General features: G+C 46.6%; 1 protein-coding gene across 10 annotated transcripts in view; it reads right to left on the bottom strand.

Annotated features, from left to right (window-relative positions):
• NEO1 (neogenin 1) overlaps window positions 1-19,730 on the bottom strand; it is a 171,693-nt gene that overhangs the window by 26,113 nt on the left and 125,850 nt on the right. For 7 of the 10 annotated variants that reach the window (XM_027723608.2, XM_027723640.2, XM_027723580.2 and 4 more), the window contains exons 9-17: window positions 14,179-14,333; window positions 13,391-13,539; window positions 12,315-12,453; window positions 7,628-7,677; window positions 7,020-7,164; window positions 5,661-5,771; window positions 2,189-2,383; window positions 1,462-1,557; window positions 161-384 (exon numbers count right to left, since the gene is read on the bottom strand). In XM_027723608.2, coding sequence (XP_027579409.2) covers window positions 161-384; window positions 1,462-1,557; window positions 2,189-2,383; window positions 5,661-5,771; window positions 7,020-7,164; window positions 7,628-7,677; window positions 12,315-12,453; window positions 13,391-13,539; window positions 14,179-14,333 — 1,264 coding nt within the window. The remainder of the gene's footprint in view (window positions 1-160; window positions 385-1,461; window positions 1,558-2,188; window positions 2,384-5,660; window positions 5,772-7,019; window positions 7,165-7,627; window positions 7,678-12,314; window positions 12,454-13,390; window positions 13,540-14,178; window positions 14,334-19,730) is intronic. The other 3 variants (XM_027723590.2, XM_027723615.2, XM_027723631.2) reach the window with 1 other exon arrangement.

Below are 19,730 nucleotides of genomic sequence, written 5' to 3'. Positions count from 1 at the left end.
ACACCCCAGCTCCAGCTCTCTCACCCACAGAACACAAAACCAACCCGGAACAATCCTGCCCCTCCTGGCACAGCTCTGCAGGGTGTTCTTACCCTCAGCTGCCACCTCAGCACTCCTTGTCCCTGACCCCCAAGGCTGCTGAAGCTGCTGGAGCCAGTACCTTGTACTTGGTGTTGGCCGGGATGTTGGTTTTCCAGCGCACTGTGTAGTACCGAGCGTCCGTGATCTTCTGGTTCTTGGGCAGAGAGTTGTCTGCCCACGTGATCCGGATGGTGTCGTGGCTCAGGATGGAAGCCTGAACTCCCACCGGGGGCATCATGGGAGACGGGTCTGGCACTGGAGTGTATGGAGCATTAATAACAAACAAATCAACCTCGGAAGTGTCTGGGGAATCGATGGGCAAGGAGTCGGGGATTACAATTAAAACGGGAGGAGGTGGCATTTTAATGTAAACGAAAACAAAAAAGGGGAAATGCGGGGTAGTGCAATGAGATGGAGGGTGAGGAATGGAGAAAAAGAGAGAAAAGCCAGAGTTAATAGGTGACATCAGACTGGTCAATAACATCACTCTTGCATCTCTTCCCTTCTATAGACAGTAAGACAACACAGACATGCTGGTATAATACTTAATGGTATTAGTGTGCAGTGCCCTCAACCGTGGCCTGAGAACCCCAAAGACACAGCCATTTTAACTTCATTTTCCTCAGGATGTCCACTGAGTCCTCTTCCAGAAAACAATGAGGAGAACAAAGACCTGGACTCCTTCTGGATGGGGAAATGTCACTTCACACACAGGGAGCTCCTAGCAGCTTTTAAAGAATGTTATGGGCATCGAGTCCCAAGTATCAGACAAATATACAGTAACTGTGAACTGCAATTGCAGTGTCCTCTACAAAATGTCTAAGGATTTTAGTCCTGCTCTCCAGGACTAAACCAAAGTGCTGCACCTACAGCAAACCCCTCGCTGGTGTCACCAGAGAGCACAGCGAGCCCTCACATGGCAACACCTCACCTGCAAACCATTTCCTCTGCTTAAACTCTTTCAAAATTAAAACTTCCACCAACTTTTTGGTGTAAGTGACAGCAGAGTGAGACTTAGATAAAGCAAACACACATCACATTCAAAATCTCAGTGTAAAACACCAAAAAAGCTGTATTTGCCCCTAAACCCCGAAACAAGGGCTGTGCCTTTAGAACAGCACCCCCAGGCTCTGGGCTCACGTAATGTTAATGCTGGGAACAAGAACATCTATCAGCAGCTGACAGGTAAGTTCTGTAGTTTCCAAATGGCCCCAATTTTAGGTGGTTTAATGTGAAACAAGTGAGGCAATCCCTGAGCAGTGAGGGCAGCCAGTTAAAGGGATGGGGAGCGCTGGGTGGCACGGACAAGCCAGACTCTTCCATCCCACACCACCACATTCCAGCAGCTGTGCAGGACTGGGAAGAGCCCCTGCTCCTTACCAGAGTGGGGCCGGGTCACGGCGCTCTCGTACAGAGGGATCCCTTCCCCCACGTTGTTAAAGGCCTTCAGGGTGATCACATAGTGGGAGCTCGGGTCTAAAGGGAAAAAAGAGATTAGAATATCAAATGAATCCTATTTTCTGCTTCTCCATACCCTCTTTGTTCAGTATTTTAATTTTTAACTGAAATATATGAAATAACTTGATTTAATAAGAACTGCAAGTCTCCGTGCAGACCTTCTGTTTGTGTTCCCAGAATCCCAAACTGGTCTGGGTCGGAAGGGACCTTAAAGTTCCTCTCATTCCTCTGCCATGGGCAGGGACACAACAGCTCTCATCAGTGGAAGTCTCTAGTCACAGCAAATCTCCCTTAAGTACAGCCAGAAGAGCAGTGAGGAAAAACAATTTAAAATGATCATTTTACGCTGCTCTACTACAAAATAACTCCAACCTCCGATTTTATGGAACTTCTCAATATTAATATTTCTTTGGCTTTCAGGCTATTTTACCCACCACAGAGAATTCTGTGGAGGGGTGAATCTATTTTCCTTTCCAAGTAGCTGCCAGTGAATCTTGGTGACATTTTAGCTCCTTTTTTTGCCTGAAGCCACCTGTTCTGCAGCTCCAGCTGGAGAATGAGGGGCCTCTGCTGCTGCTCAGCATGGAAGGGGTTGTGACAAGGGCTGCAGGAGGTGAAATGGGCAGGGCTGGGGATCCCCCTGGCTCACCCAGGTTCTCGATGGTGTAGTATCTCTGTTTATAGTCCACCTTGATGGTCTGGGCGTGGGGGGAGCCGATGCCGTAGCCGATGGCGTAGCCCCTCACCACCACGTTCTGGTTCTCCGGGGGGGTCCAGCTCACCACGATGCTGGTGACCAGGGGACGGACGTGCAGGGAGCTTGGAACCTCAGGAACACGAGTTTCTGTCAAGGAAAAATGATGGATTTCAAGGCTTTCTCTCAAATAAAGGTAATTCCACGAAGAATGTGAGGTAGGAAGGCCAAATGAAGCACTTCTACTCTGTGTGAAATGAGCACGTTCCAATGGAAGAGCTTTGGTGTCCAAGGGAGAGCAAAGAGCTCCAACAAACAGAGCTTTGGACACTTGTATTTAATAGATCCTCTCTTTAAAAGAAAGGGCAGTTGTACTGAAGAAAGTATCACATCTGCTCAGGGCAGATTTTCTGGATGGTTGTGCATCTTCTCACCAATTCTTCCAAGCATGTATTAGATTTATCCCATCCTTCCCCTCCACAAAGCAATCTGCTTCCAATTCCACCACATTCCTTACTTGTGGGCATTAAAGTAATTATACTGAAAATCCTGATAACGAAAAAAGGTTCCTGAGCTTGTTGTAGCATTAAATAGGATATTGCAAAGCTCTGAGAATGCACCCTGCATTTGTCCTACACTTGTTGCTGCCTAAATCCCTGTGTTCACATAATTCACAAAATACAAGCAGAAACTACACAGCCAAACTAAAAGATCAAAAACCAGAGAGTCTATATCAAATGTTCAAACCCTACCCCCAAAAAGCAACACAAATCTCTTCCCAACCCACGGAGAGATGAAATGTGGATCCTTAAAACCAGGACTTCCCCAACATGCCACAGCCTCTCATGTTTTTACTATAAGGTTTTTTCCCTACTGTTGATTCGAACCTAAAAGCAACCTCACAACTGTCCCTGCAGTGTCCACAACTTTGGTTTAACTTCTAGAGATTAAATAAGACTTTTGTCATCCCACTGGAGCTGCCGTGTGCCCACGGATTATAAACAATTCTGTGCAATAGCAAACTGAGCTCCCCACTCTAAAATAAAAACAAGGACTTCTGCTTCCTGCAGGGATTTAATTTTAATGAAACATGCTGCATTTCTCTAAAACCATTTAATAAAGCACCACAAAAGGATTATTTGGATCATAATACAGCACTGCCCTGCCAGCCCAGGGGGTTTCTGGTCTCCAGCTGACACAGCCCATCAATTAAAGTTCACAAATATTAAACACAGCAAAGCTCCAAGTGCAGCCTGAGAGGTGACATTTTTAACTGCACAGAAGTTGGTGCACAGGGGATAAACTTTGTACAACACCTCCTGCTCTGCACTCCTGGGGCACCTGCACCAACACAGGATTGTCACACTCCAGCTCCCCTGTACCTTGAGGAGACTGTCAGGTGAGTTATTTTCTATTTAAATTCAAAAAGCAGCCATAGGAATGAAAAGAAATTATGCCTTCCCTGCCTACTGAACCTGAGAAGTGCAAGATTAGCTGTAAATACATTTGCATGGTGTTAAAATTATCCACATGAGCTTCCTAAAGAAAGAAACTCAAAAATACACATCATCTCCCCAGTGTGCACATAGAGAAAGTTCTCACACATGTACACAGAACGATCTGAATACCAGGTTAGGTTGTCTTAACTCTGAATTTTTTATTACTTTATTCACTGGAAAGAATATGCAGAAAGAAATTCAGATTTCCTGCAAGGACTGCAACATTCCAAATTTAAATGACAAAGTCAACAGAGAAGGAAAAGGTTCCTTTCTTCTCCCTCCCTCTGCCCTATTTAAATTTAAATTTAATCCTGATGCTATCCTCTGGCAAAGCATTGTTAACTCTAATTCAAGGACCTTTTCATTACCTCCTGAAGTGCCTATTTACAGAGTTCTGCTCCAGTTTGGGGACCTCGTGGCTTCTCTAAGCTCACAGTTGTGTCATATCCACTTAGGGGAAGACAGACACACAGATCAAAGTGATTTCAACTCTGAAAAGTCATTTGAAATATCTACAGACCTGAACTGCACTGTTAACACTGGAGCAGGGAGAACAAGGATTAAGTTGAGCATCAGCTTTGCAGAGCACAGAGACTGGAGCAGGGGCTCTCCAGGGCTTTCTGAGCTGACTGTGAAGGATCTTCCAACAGTGGAGAGCAAATATTGAAACACTTTCATTATTTCATCTTGCAGCTGCCAGGAAAGCTGAACCTGAGGCCGCCCAGATGTGAAAGACACAGCTGGATCCTGTGGCACTGAGATGGAATGACCCTCTCAGCTCCTTCCACAAGGCCAAGAGAGAGTGGCCCCCAACAAGCAAAAGGGAACTTGGGTGCAACCCACTAATTTTGGAAATGGGAGCAGTGCACCCAGAACCGCCAGCTCCAGGTAGGCAGTTCCAAAGAGATTCCCCCCCAGCCATCCTTTAAAAATAGACCTTTCTTCCATTTTACTGGCTCTTGGTCAGATCTGGGAGATACTCACAAAATTGCTCCTTTGAATTCTGCCAGAATCAGGTTCCCACTTGTAAATTATTCCACTGTAGGAAAGACCAAACGTCTGGACCAACTACTGGAGGTCAAAATTTGTCACAGAACATTTCCTACTTTAATTGTTAAACTCAGCACTGGGAAAACAAGCTGTTACCATGGTTCTGTATATCACACATCATGAATCCATGGATTTGGTGGAAGAGACTTCACTGCTGATGGGAGATATGGTCTGAAAATAGAATCAATCTCCCTTTTCTCCTCAGGTGGCAAAATAACAGTTACTGTGGGTCAAATAAAGCACAGCACCAACGAAATATGGGAGCAGGACTGCTAAGGGCTGTGGGGGACAACATTTTCTTTTATTTCTTTCTTTCCTACTGTGGCATTTCATTGTCACTCATAATCAGGTATTTTACACTTAGTGCCAACATACAGCACCAGAAAGTGTAGAAGCAGGGTTTGATTCCAAGCCATTTTGTTGACTTGGCAAGAATTTTCTGTTAAAATAGAAATCAATTTAATAAAAATTTAATCATAAATAAAACCCATGGTACAATTAGAACACGGTAAAACCGACGGGTTTCCCTTTACCAAAGGCAATGAAATTCCAATGTGCCCTGCCTCTGAGCTGGGATGGCTGTGATGGTTGTGAGGCCTCTGAGCTGGGATGGCTGTGATGGTTGTGAGGCCCCTGAGCTGTGATGGCTGTGATGGTTGTGAAGCCCCTGAGCTGTGATGGTTGTGAGGCCCCTGAGCTGTGATGGTTGTGAGGCCCCTGAGCTGTGATGGCTGTGAGGCCTCTGAGCTGCAATGGCTGTGATGGTTGTGAGGCCCCTGAGCCATGATGGCTGTGATGCCCCTGAGCTGTGATGCCCCTGAGCTGTGATGCCCCTGAGCTGTGATGACTGTCATGCCCCCCGTCCCAGCTGCTCTCACCGTCCAGGTCGCTCTCGAAGGTCTCCGCTGACACCCAGTCGGTGGCGGGGCCGGTGCCGTTCACGGTCATGGCGGCCACTCGGAAGCTGTACTCGGTGCCTCGCTCCAGCCCTGCCACAGGGACAACCCCAGGGGTCAGCACGGGAATTCCCACCGCGGGCAGCAATCCCAGACCCGACCGACACACTGGGATAACCTGATGGAAACAAACCTTCCACCCCACCCTGCCACCGGAGCGCCGTGAGGTCAGGGCTGGGAGCAGCCCCTCAGCCAGGGGACACCAGGGAGGGGACACCCGGGGCTGGGATATGGTCCATGGTCCTACAGACTGCTGGAAGGGACTCTGAGGTGCTGTGTGCAGCCAGCTTTAATTCACAGCTCTTAATTAGTTTTAATTACTAATTACATCCACAACTAAACCTAGGGGTGGCACAGAAGCAGCAGGTGAGCAAACTGTGCAAACTGTTTAGTCTATGTAAGTGTCTATAATAAAAAATGATAATAAAAATAATAATAATAATAAAAATTGAAGCAGTGTGAAAATTCACTCAAAATTTGATATATGGAACATCCAAACATATATGGATATATGGAACATCCAAGACAGGCTTTGTTGTGACAAAAATATACTCGAGTTACAGGAACATCTCGGTTCTGAGAAAACTGAGACTTACTGTCATAGTTGGAATTTCTGAGAAAAAAATCAGAACATCTTATTAAAAACTGCATGTTCCTCCTCTAGAATTTCACAATTTCTTCTCTTTTGACCAACTGTTCATTTACAGAGATTTCAAAAATGAACAAAATGTTATCTTGCTCCTGATCTCACACACTGCTCATTTCTGCTAAACAGGATTCTAGTTCTGGTAACAATATATAATTTACACTAAGTGATGGCCCAGACTGGATTTTTAAGTGTACAAAATAGGGGATGTATTATACATTCATGCTAGAAAGGAGGAGAAAGGTTGATTCCAATGAAAGTAGGTGGGATGATGTGCAGGGTGGATCAGGTCAGACACTCAGAGCTGGGTTATTGGTTATTGGTTATCACTTGCAGTACTCTCAGCTCCTGTTCCTCTGGAATCCTTTCCCACATGTCATTCCTGTCACTTGGGCAGATGCTGCAGGCAAATCCCATGCCTTTTATAAGGAATCATCCAATCCATTTAGCAAATCCATGGCAAAATCAGGTCAGCAGCCCTCAGTTCTCACCTGCAGCCCATGCGACCTCAGAACCCACCGACACCCGTCTGAGATGTGACTCAGTTTGACTCTCAAGGCAAGACCCTACAGAACCCTCCCTCTGAGCCCTCTAAAGGCCCCTACAAAGCCCCCCCGATGCCAGGCCCTGCTCACCCTCGATGAGCTGGGACAGCTGGGTGCCCCCCACGCTCTCGGTGACGTCGCTCTTGCGCGAAACCTTCCGGTAGCGGATTTTGTAGCCGGTGATTTGCCCGCTGTGGGTCCCTGTGGGAGGGGGCTGCCACTGCAGCAGGATGCTCTGGGGAAGGCAGCACAGGAAGGCATTGGGAAAGAAGTTTTTAGGAAAGGCTTCTAAAAAAAGTCTCCACTCTCAATGACCAAGTGTTTAATTCTCTCTTCTGAAGTGCCCAGGACACTGCAAACGTGTGTTGGTGTGTGCACACACTGTAAACAACAGTCAGTCAGCAGCAATTCAAGCTCTCCTCCTTCAGGCTTTTGTGCCTGATTAAACCCCTTTTCATCAGAAGCCTTTGGTGCACTGTCACTGTCTTACTGCATCCCATGTCCAGCCCACCACTGGATTGGAGCTCCCACCACTTCAAGCCCCACGCTCAGATATTCTCCTGCTGGGCAGCTCACACACAAAGAGCTCAAAAGCAGCATGGGAGAAAAAAGACCCATAGCAGCCCTGAAATGTGGTCAACCTAAGACCCACCAGCCTTTATTTACCCATTACCAACAGGAGATTTGCCACATCTTACCTTGGAATTCCGTACCTCCAGTGTCAGATTCTGTGGTGGAGCGCTGGGGACTAGAAACATTAAAGGAATTAATTCCAAAATTTTCAAATATGGTATTTCCATACCCAACCACTCTCTGCTCTCATTCATTATGCAAGTAAGTACAAACCCTTCTGGTTTAAGACACTTTATAAAGGACCAAATCCTCCCAGAGGTACTTTCTGACACACAGTGACTGGCTGAGGAGGGTTCTGTGTTTTCATCACAAGGAACTCTTTATTCAAGTCCTTACTTATCACAGCTATCTAAATAAAAAATGTTTTGTATTTAAAGGTTTATCTCATAAACTCTCAGAGATGAGATCTCATTCGGTACTTTCCCAAAGCAAATCTTTAATTAACACACTGCTTGATTTGGGGAACCCACATTTAGAATTCTGGCCATGGTTTTTGTTATCATGATTTTCTGTAACAGGAAAAGCTCAGTCACCACATCCCTGTGACACTGAGGAGGGGAAGGACACAATATAAAGCCAAACTTTCCTTGCTGGTTGTTTGATGCAGTTGGTGCCTGTGTTCAGAACAACCTTAAAGTCATGGGTTACACAAAGAGTTGTGAAAAATTACTGCACATATTGCCAACTTGGTGAGAGACAATCAGCAGGACACCAGAAAGGACCTGTGTATGTAAATGTAATCATAAAAATGCATCTCAACACATGCACGGTGCAGTTTGTCACAGAATGGTTTGGGTTGGAAAGGACCTCAAAGCTCATCCTGTTCCATCCCCTGTCGGGATGGGACACCTTCCACTAGCCCAGGTTGCCCCATCCAACCTGGTCTTGGACACTTCCAGGGATGGGGCAGACACAGTTTCGCTGGGCAACCTGGGTGTAGTGGTTTGAACCTTGTTTTCCCCAGAGGCTAATAGAAGTGGTAGACCCCAAGGGGTGAAAACCCCTGGAAGTTTTGAAGTTCTGCCCAATGGGCGCTCCTGCAAAATGTAAACATCACTCAACCGGAAAAGCGGTTGTAGTTTCCAGGTTGTTTGTAGAAGAATGCCTGTTGTAGAGGCCACGAGGGAAGGGGCGTGTGAGCCCCTTTGGGCCTCGGGGCCCCCTCCCCGCCCCTGGCTGGGGCTGCAAGGGACCTGGAAACAGCATAAAGCTGGGCTAGGTGTGCCTTTAGTTATGTCCGGAGATGTTTTCGCCATGGGCACAGCACAGCCGAAGCTGACCAGGAGAACGGTGGCAGAGAGCCAGAGATAAGGACCTGAACTGGAGGAGTAGCAGAAGCAACATGCAGCACCAGAGAAAGGACTCCTGGAAGGAGAGCCGAGAAAAAAGAGAGCCAGCAGCAGAGAGACAGAGTTTGGGGTAAGACTGTACCAGATCCCCCAAACCTCCCTTGGAGACCCTCTTGGAGAAGAGGGACATGGACTCCTATTTTAGAGAGCAGTTTTGGACATGCAGCACCGGAGAGAGAGAGGAGCTGAGAAGCTCAGAGCGTCCCGGAGCTGGACCGGGACGGCCAGATGGAATGTGGGGGGAGTTGACCTTGGCTCCCCCCCCTTGCACTGCTGCCACGGTGGCAGCCTGAGGGACAGGGCACAGAGGCCCTGCAAGAGATACCAGACCGTCACGAAGACCCCCCTGTGTCTTCGTGATATGACGTGGTGAAACGACCCTGTCTGGGGTTACGAAGCCCACGGAAGACCCCTCGGTTGTGAGGCGATGGGGCCGAGGGAGCTTGAATACCTCCCTCGTGGATGCTGGCAGAAAGCCAGCTATCAGCTGCTGCATGCATGAGAAGAAGAAACCTGCTGCCTCAGAAGATGCTGCTGTTTAAGGACTGAAAGGGATCTGTCCTTCTTTCCCTCCTGGACTTTTATTTGGAGGGGAGAAGAGATCTGATCCATTGTAAATACATATGTCATGGTAGAGATAGTTTGTGATCGTGTGTATAATGTGATATGGTATTTATTTGTACAGTCATTGTAATATATTTCCCTTTCCCCCACTTTGGAGTCTGGTGTGTTTTGTCTGGAAAAACCTCTCTCACATTAGGTTGAGATGTGGGAGGGGGGATGGAGCTAGGGAATTGGATGTTGGGGCTATCTCAAACCATGACACTGGGCCAGGGCCTCCCCACCCTCACAGGGAAGGATTCCCTCCCAACATCTCTTGTCAAACACTTCCATAGGAAAAGCATTGCCTGGTGCTGCACAGGACACAGAAACCAGGCAGGCAGGAGCACCAGGACACGCTCAGGGCTCAGAGTGGGAGAGAAATGCCTTGGCCGGGCTGTGATGCAGAGATTACATTTCCAGCTGTAATCCCTGATCAGGAATTCCATGAGAAGCAAAGCAATCCTCACGAGCAGCACATAAACCTTGGTTTGAATGGTAATACCTGCAGAGCCACCCCTGCAACAAGGCACCAGAACAGATTAGGAGCAAAGACCTACATCAAAATGCAGATGTTGTTAAATCACAGCTAAAGGAAGCTTAGGGAGAAATCCCTGCAGGGAACAAGAGATTGCTCATGGACACTGCAATAAGAAAACACAGGAAGAAAATGCACATCATTTCCTCAAAGATTTGGGAGCTTGCAGGGGCAGAGCAGTGTGGTTAAGTAGCAGGTTATGAGATTGGAAGAAGTAAGATGACATCCTTCAGAGAGCTTTAGAAAATAAATATCTGCAGGTTAAATGTGAAAACAAGATTTAGAAGAAAGAACTTCAGGAAAATGTCAAAATGACATTATAACTAATAATGAATTCTTCAAACAAAGGAGCTGGAAGCCCTTTAGAGAAATCAGAGTTAGCAAAGGGTCAGGGTAGGAGAAAAAAAGACAAAGATAAGGCCACACAACTCTCTTTGCATTTGTAGTGTGGGAAAGGAGAGGCTTCCATGACATCCTTACATGGGACTCACAGGGTCTCTCCAACTGAAATGTCAATATAAGGGATTCTGGAAGAGTTGAACGTGAGGAACAGCAGCATCTTGCCAGGGTGAGGTGCAATCCATCCAGGGTTTCTCAAGGAACTTGGGAATTAAACAGCTGCATGACTTATGTAACCTCTCCCAAGCTACCCTGATACTGGGAGATGGTCACTGTGATGCCAGTACCACAGTGGGATCCACTCAAACTCCCAGGAGTGTCAGAAACCTCTGTGAGGCAAATAAACTGAAGCAACACTAAAGCATGAAATTTAGAGAGAGCAGGAGTAATAAGAGGAGGAATAGTATGTATTTCTCACTTCTCCAAGGGAAATCCCACATCACAAACCTCCTGGAGTTCTTGAGGAATGAGGCAATGAGGGGATGGCACAGAAGTGCTCACCAGAGTGAGCCTAAAATAAGGGCAGAAGCAGGCTGGAAGGGATGTGGTGGGAGACGAGCTGTGGAGCTCCCGTGCCATGATCTGATGGTGAAGAACTGCAGAAGGACCTTGAGATGTTCCCACCTCAGGGCTCAGAAGCAGCCAAAGTCAGTCAAATGCAAGTAATGCCTCACTTGTATCTTTGATATCATTACAGTCCTCCCTACCTCCATACTTAAAAGTACACAGGAGAAAAAAAACTTGGAAAAAGGCTCAGAAAAGGGCACTGAAGGTGGAAACAGCTTCCACAAGAGAAGTGGGTAACCATTCCTGTGACTTGGGAATCTGGAAAATGGGTGAACGGGGGAGAACATGGCAAAGGTCCACAGAGGGAGGAGTGGGACAGAGGGGGCTGTGGACACTGGTTATTCCCCCTACTCAGGCAACAAGTAACACTAACACAGAGCAGGGACAGAACAGACAAGAAGTGGGGATTGTTCAGAGGAAATTTATCCGTAGAATCTTTGTCCACTTGATGTTGTGGATAAAAGCTGGTGTGGGTTAAAGAAGATGCTGACAGGGTTTCATGGAGGAGAAACTGAATTAGCAAAACACAGAAATCACCAAAGAGACAAGAAGTGCCCCAGAAACAAGCTCAGGCCCGGGAGAATTTGGGACAATATGCCTCTCTGCTCCTCTGTTCTACTTCTGGTCATTCCTGAAGAGATGATTCCAGGCTCCACTTACTTTCCATCTGGTTGTTCTCATATACAAATAAACTTCTCTATAAAAAATATGAGTTAACATTAACTCTGATCATTCTACAGTTGCTCGTGTATCTCTGTTGGCTCACAGTACCTCTTGATTTGCCTTATAAAAAATCCTGGCACCAGGTCCTGCTTTCACCATTATATGCAACAGACTCAATAATACCTGTGCTGGAGTGCAAACAAAGACAGGCAACATTTCCCCACAGGAAAACAATTAAAATGAAAACATTCCAAAACCAGAAGTCTGCTGATATATAAAAATGTTGGAGAACCTAAAAAATAATTTGGAGCTGTTGCATAAATTTATTTGTTTTTCTGCCTGCTCTCAGTACTTCGTAGACTCAGCAGTCCATGAAATAAACTGCGGATGCTGGAATGAAGAACACCATTGTTCCATAATCCCGATCCCAGATACTTTTGCAGGTGCAGTAATTTTCCTTCACCCAGTTTGAAAGGCCTCTGGGGAATTCTGACCAAGAACAGCCACACACAACGACAACACTACTAATAAAACAGGGCAACAACGAGCAAACCCCATAAAAGTCTGGTTAAAAATTCACTGCAAGGAAATTGCCGGATAATTCCTGCAAAACCGACATGGAATAAGGGGCTTTACCATCCGAGAGGGTGCGGACGACGACGTCGTGGGTGGAGACGCCGGGGCCGTGCTTGTTGTAGGCGACCACCCGGAAGCTGTACTCGGTGAACTTCTTCAGCCCTGTCACCGTGTGGGACAGCCCTGCCACGTCCACGTCCTGCCCAGAGCAAACAGACACCCAGTCAAGCCCAGCACCAGGGCTGCAACTACCACCAGCGTCCGAAGAATTCCCGTAAAACACACAGGAACCCTCGGGGCAGCGCCTGCGGATCAAACCCACATTTATAAACCCCCAGGGCTTGTGAAGGTGCCAACTGTGAGTTTACAAGAGAGAATTCTCCCTGTTCTGTTTAAATCCTGGACACTGGCTCCATACATGGAAAGGGATCTGGAAACCTGACTATTAGCAAAAAATTACGACTATAACTGGAATAGTGGGATGCAGAAACAGAAAAGGCATCAGGTCTATTTTAAACTGATGCAAAAAAAAATTTAAAGGCTAAGGAAAATGTATTCTACCCTTTGCTTTTTAAAGCTGGAATCATACTGATATGCAATGGGATGGGAAGGGGGCTGTGATGAGGATTAATCCTCACTATTCTCAGGTGGCAGCCTAAACTTCTACAGAACACATCAGATGCTTCGGTGGAATCATCAGAAAATTTAATCCATTAGATGCTCAGCAGCATCAAAATATCAATCACTGGATCCAAGACCTCAAGAAATACGAACAGCTGAGATTAAGGATCATGCTAAAACCAATAGTTTACCTAATTTACTAAAAACCAGCCTATAAAAGTGTGCAAGCATCTTCTCTATCATCTGGACCAGAACTGCTAAATGATGACACAGCTGTAATTTGCCTTCTCTTCCTGAGGTATGATGGAATTCCCCAAAAACTACTTGCTGCTGATGAACCCACCAAAATAAGGCATCACACACACAAAAAAAATTAATTCCAAGACATACACATTTCATACTGGAATTTTAAATTTAAATATTTCCGTGTTTGAGTCTGTCAGAAAACCAAACTGTGTTTCTAGGAGTTCAAGGTACACCCATCACACAGGCTGCTAAGGGTGGTGTATCTGTACCTGCTCGGTGTCCTGCCCCTTCTCCATGTAGTAGAGTTTGTAGTTCTGGATGTCCCCGTTGCCCGAGAGCGGCGTCTCCCAGGTGACGGTGACGGAGGTGGGGGAGCTGGAATACGCGCGGATGTTGGGAGCCGGGCCGGGCAGCTGGACTGGAACACAAGAGTGGAACTCTGCTAGTTCTAGAGCCTGGCCAGGGATGGTTATTGCAGTGACAACCCCACTGTCCATCACCCTGAGGAAGAGGTGGGTATTTTTCCCACCTCAGCACTACCCATGGATTCACCCATGGAAAGGTGGGACCAAATGTCTGAAGGAGATCCTGCTCCCTGGGTCACAGTCCTTTTGCCTGGAATGACCCTAATAAGTGAAAGACTTGACATTTGCCTAAAGTTTTCCCTTCTTCCTTTTTCAGCCACAGAATATTCTGAGTTGGAAGGGACCCATGAGGATCATCGAGTACAACTCTTAAGTGAATGGCCCATACAGGACCACGACCTTGGTGTCATCAGCACCATGTTCCAAACAACTGAGCTAAGTTAATGACAGTTTAAAAGTATTACTTTTTAACAGTTTAGAGAATTTAACAAGGAATGCCTCATCAGTTCCTCTTGATCATGGCAATAAATCCAACAAACCCACCAGCCTGGAAAATCTTTGGAAACTATGGTCTGCAAGTGCAACTTTTGAGAGCATCAACTTCTTCTGGGAAAGGCCATGAATGGGGAAAACAAAAAAATTAAATCAAAATCAATCCCAAAGTGAGGAAAACTCCAACCATTCCAGCTCACCCTCGGGCTGCGTTGCCACCTTGAGCGGAGCCGAGCTCTCCCCGGGGCCGTGCCTGTTCTGAGCCACAACTCGGAACACGTAAACTGTCTCTGGCATCAGGTTTTGGATCATCACTTGTGTCTCTCCAGGACGACTCGTATTTTCAACGCGTTCCCTTTAGGAAGCAGAAGGTTTAGGCAGAGAGACAACCACTGATTAGTAAGAGGGGTTTGGAGGGGGAAGGAAGGAGTCGCCGTGTCCCGTTCGAGCGTATCCCCCGTGTTAGTGACGCGCTGGTTTACACCGTGCTCTCTGCACAACACAACAGGAATGTGCCAAAACTGCTGCTGACACACTGCTTGGAATTTTGCAAACTTCTCTGTGCAAAAAAAACAAACGCAGTGAAGTAACAGAATAAATTACACTCGACAGCACCAAACCCTCAGCAGTTCTCTGCTATTCCCATAACAGCAAGTGATAATTCACGGTGACAGTTTATCCTGCAACTCTGAAGCCAAAAGAAAAGCTATTTAAGCAGCACAGTCTGGTGAGATTTGGGGCATTTCTGTTAATACCAAGGGGTTGCTTTTTGTGTGTTCTTCAAAGGAGCTGTTTTAACGTGTTCTTGTTCCTCCAAACTTCACTGGGTTCCTCCCTGGTGTCTGGGTTTGTTCAGGACACCCAAGGCATGGTCGTGGCACCCACGCTGGATCCATACAAGGACTGGAGGCAATAGGAGGCAACCTCTCCTTCAGTGTGACCTGTGAGTGCCTCACACTTGTGCTGTGCACATGGAAGTGGCCTCTACTGAACCTAAGTGGATACTCCAACCTCCAGCAGCAGCAGGGAGACAGATCCAGGCTACCAGCGCCCTGTTGGTCTGAGAGCACCCATGAAAATAATGCACTTTGCATGGGAAGGGGCATCTCTGTCAGGCCAACACTTTGCAGGCTGGAAGCCATAATCCAGTCAGGAGAACACATGTTGTGTATGGAGGCAAGTGGAAGGGTCATTCCTTGGCCTTCAGTGACCCTCCACCGACCCCCCGGGCTCCCGGAGCCCAACACTTCCCCCTGCGGAAGCACCGTCTCACCTGAATGTAGCCCAGGAAACTCCATCAGTTCTTATCAGGATGGAGGGGGAGATTAGAGCATTAATCATTAACTAATGACAGCCTTTATTTCCAAGACAGGCCGCTGGCACCTGAACTCGTTGGAGCTGCGTTTCAACAACAACGGCTCCACACATCCGTCCTTCCCTGGAAAGGAGCTCCCGCTCCCTGAGAATATGAACAGCAGTGCTACAAAAGGAGAAATCAGAAACTTCCCATTGAGAAAATCAGGGGGAAGGTGCCTGCTCGGAATTTGGCCTGCCAGGCTCTGTTTGGCTCTGCAGGGACAATGACTCTCGTCCCATTGTCACCTCCCATTAAAGCATTTCTGATGCAGAAACCTGGGAAGAATCATTCCAGCGTCTCTCCTTCCCACCTCCCAGCCATCCTGCTTCAGCTTCTATCACAGAAATACGATGTCAAAATCCCCATTTTAAATTTATTTCTTCTTGCATCAACCGGTGTGGTTGATTTAGCGTAACTTGGCTGAAAACATTTTGAAATCCCTGTTGATTTCTGCATTATTACATTGCATCTACAGAGAGGGAAACAATGCACTCGCTGTAACTAAACATCTATTTACACTCATTTTCTAGAATGTTCCCCTCCATGAAGCTGAGCTAGAATGGCTCTGCATCAACAGCTGAATTTATTTCAGATTTTTATTCATTTTCATCACTAATTTTTCCACTTCTAGCAAAACGTTTTCCTGAAAGCACCTTCCCTGATGGAGTTTCCTTTAAGACGAGCCGTAGCTACAAGGATGGGATCTGAAAGCCCAGACTAAGTGCCAACGGATCCACAGCTGTGGAATAACACCCAGCTCCCATTGACATGCAAAATATTGCATTTTCTGCCTCAAGGGTAAATGCACTCCCTGATTTTGTCTGGGAAAAAAGATAATCAGCAAACCAAGGTTATTGTTTAAAATTAGAAGAAAAAAAAAATCAGAATTATTTTACTAGAAAGACAACATTTACCAAAAATAAATAGACACGTCAAAGTACTGCAATTTTCAGTAATAACTAGAAATGTGCCTTCACAACATTATGGTAAAAATATGGTGATATTAATCTAATTAAGTGCTGCATGAATCTCTCCTTTATGCCCTTTCCTGGGGAGCCTGGAGCACCTTTTCCAAGTGCTGCTGTACCTGATGGGATAACAGGTACAGGGAGATGGGCTCCATGAGTAACTGCATTACCCCTGTTCTATGAATCCAGTTTAATTCCAACTAAAGAGCTCTGTAAACTCCAGTTAAAGTTTACAGCAGCTATCAAGCACCTCAGGGGAGAGCCATCAGTTCAACCCCCAAACACGGGTTTGTCTGGAAATGCCAAGTTTAAAGTTGTACTTCCTCATAAAAAACAACGCTCAGGGAATTATTAAAAAGAGGATATTGCCTGTGCCAGCCCTGTCAGCTGTGGAGCCTGGCAGGGAGCTCCAGAGACGTTCTGACAGTGTGATTACACACAATTAAACCCCATTTTCTGCCTTTGAAGCACACTACGGTGAACCGTGAATTTAACAGTATTTGAGTATCTCACACGTGTAATTTACCCTCTTGTACCAGCAATGTGCTGCTTTTTTCTTTTATTTTTGTCCAAATCTTGAAGTCTGGAGTTCTTCTGCCCGAATGCTTGGCTAAAGTTTCACAGAATTCAACCTCCCTGCAGCACATTTCAATTTTCACACCCTTTCCAGGGGAACTGCCTTCAGGGTGGAATAAATCCCTAACATGAGGATGAAATAACTCTGTAACTGTGTAAGATTACTTGGGGTCCTCCAGAGGCATGACAGTAAAGCCATGAGACACCACTTCACTCCCACATCACTGCCTCAGCAGGAGTCTCTCTGATGTCACCAAGCCAAGGTGGGACAAGGCACCGGCTGGTGACGTTTGTGCAGCCAGAGAAGCAGAAACACGTCACCTCCACAGCCACTTCCACACTCTGAAACGCTCCTCTTGGAATCAAGGAATGGTCTGGGTTGGAAGGGACCTGAAAGCTCATCTCGTTTCACACCCTGCCATGGGCAGGGACACCTTCCACTAGCCCAGGTTGCTCCAAACCCCTCTAACCTGGCCTTGGACACTTCCAGGGATGGGGCAGCCATAGCTTCTCTGGGTAACCTGGGCCAGGGCCTCTCCACCCTCAGGACCAAGAATTTCTTCCCAATATCCAAACTAAATCTAGCCTCTTTCAGCTTAAAGGCATTCCCTCTTGTCCTGTGCCTCCAGGAAGGGGCTCTAAGGTCTCCTGGAGCTTTCTCTTCTCCAGGTGAACACCCTCAGCTCTCCCAGTCCGGCTCCAGAGCAGAGGGGCTCCAGCCCTCAGAGCAGCTCCGTGGCCTCCTCTGGACTGGCTCCAGCAGCTCCATGTCCTTGTGCTGTTGGACCCCAGAGCTGGAGGCAGCTCTGCAGGGGGGTCTCACCTGAGTGGGGCAGAATCCCCCCCTCGAATAAGTTCAAAGGGAAAAGGTGAGGAGCATCCTGTGCCTGTATCTCCTTCCACTGAACAGGTTAAACAAAAGGAAGGTAAATAAATCAGTGGTGGCTGAGGCAGTTGGTCCCTCAGACCCACACTCCTCATGCTGGAGGGACTGATGTGCTCCTGCAGCTCAGGACATGAGGGTGACTCTCTACAGCCCTTCACAGATGGTTTAGAGATACCAGAGTACCTACAAACCCCCTCCATGTCATATGGACTTTGTTCATTTCCACAAACCTGACTTAAGAGGTCAATAAATCAAACACCTGGTTTGATCACTGCTCAAGTACAAGTGAGGAAGAGACAACACCTGGGTTACTAAAAGGTTCCAGTAAAGCAGGCACTGGAAAAGGTATGAGGAGGCAAAATGTGACAGCGTGAGGAGATGGTACATATGCACTTAAACCACAGCAAATGCACCATCATCTACAATTCAGGGGCTACAAAGCGACCATTTAAACAGGGTTTTGTAGAGCTGAGGAAGGAAGGAGGGTGGCACAGTCAAGCCTGGCTTCAAAACTCTTTGACTTCTGACTGCCCAGTGGGGTGTGACAGCTCCTCTAGTTCTGTACTCACTAACCAGCAGCATTTCCACAAGGCCCAACCAACTGGTCAAAAACTACCACAGAACATCAAAATGGTAAACTGAGCCTTTTACTTCCTTTCTTCTTCTTCTTCCGTTCGGTTTTTTTTTTTAATTTTACTCTTCTCATTCTCTAAATCCAGGTTGAAAGCAGGACCTCACAGTATTTCCATACTCATCTGTGAAAGGTGTGATACCAACTGTCTTTATGAGGCATTAGAAAAAAACAGCTTCCAAAAAGCAAGTGGAGAATGGGGTGAGTGTGTGCTAATGAAAGGCCCTCAGAGCCTGCACTGAGCCCTGATCCAGAAGGGCACTGAAGCAAACAAAGATCTCACAAAGTCAGTGCAATCACCTGCTTACACATAAAGCACCAGCTTAAGGGTTTGGAGGTGTACACTTTGTGGGTGCCACTGACCTGAGTCCCAAGGGATGCTCTGCAGGAACTGGGAGCAGCAGGTTCTGCAGAATGTCCTGTAATTCCCTAATTTATTCACCAGGAATTAGGAGATCACTCTTACCCTTAGTTCTGTTGGTCCAAGAGGAATATTTTCTAGATTGTTATAAATTTGGTATGTAGTGAAAGGGGACAAATTTTGTGTCCTCAAAAGCAGGGCAGGGAGAGGTCCTGAGTCATCTCCAGCAAATCCCTTCCTAAAAACCCACTGAGTGGAGCAGTTACAACCAGGAACATGGAGGAGGGGAGGCAAGAAGCAAGGATGGCTGGCAAGATCCCACCTTTTCCCTGTCTCACTTAAAATACCTCCAATAAGAATGAACAGAATCACAGTCACAGACTGGTTTGGGGTGGAAGGACCTTAAAGCCCATCCAGTTCCACCCCCTGCCATGGGCAGGGACACCTTCCACTAGACCAGGTTGCTCCAATCTGGCCTTGAACAACTTGGATATTCCCAAAGTAAGGAAGTAGTAAAAAACCAACAACTGGGAGGCAAAGAAAATGTTACTAATTGCCTCAATTAATTGCCACGAGCCTGGACTAGATGTCTATCCACAGAATTAAGGAAGAGCAGAAATTCCCCAGTAGCAGCAGTGTGTTTTCCGTTCTCTTCCAATGACTTTGTTAACTTTGAGTCCCATGCTCTCCTCAGTAAGGAGACAGATAACTTTCCCTTGGGTAATAAATCTGATAAGCTAATTTGCAATTAATTAAGCACTGCTCCAAATGATTGTTAGCTCCAGCTTCCTCCAACTTATCACAACAATTGAACAATCCAACTTATCTCAACAATTTGAACCTGTAACACTGAGCAGTAGATCCCGTCAGGAAGGGAAAGGGGTAGATCGATATTATCCACTGGGATAATACGTCAAAAGCTTATGACTGGGAGTAATTAATCTAATTTCTTTTTACGGGGATTATTAGGAGG

The sequence above is a fragment of the Pipra filicauda genome, unplaced genomic scaffold, assembly GCF_003945595.2.
Source record: "Pipra filicauda isolate LSUMZ 115617 unplaced genomic scaffold, ASM394559v2 scaffold287_size946512_pilon, whole genome shotgun sequence".
NCBI classification, from domain to species: Eukaryota; Metazoa; Chordata; class Aves; order Passeriformes; family Pipridae; genus Pipra; species Pipra filicauda.
Note: the sequence above shows the minus strand (reverse complement) of the source record. Positions and strands in the feature narration are given on the sequence as shown.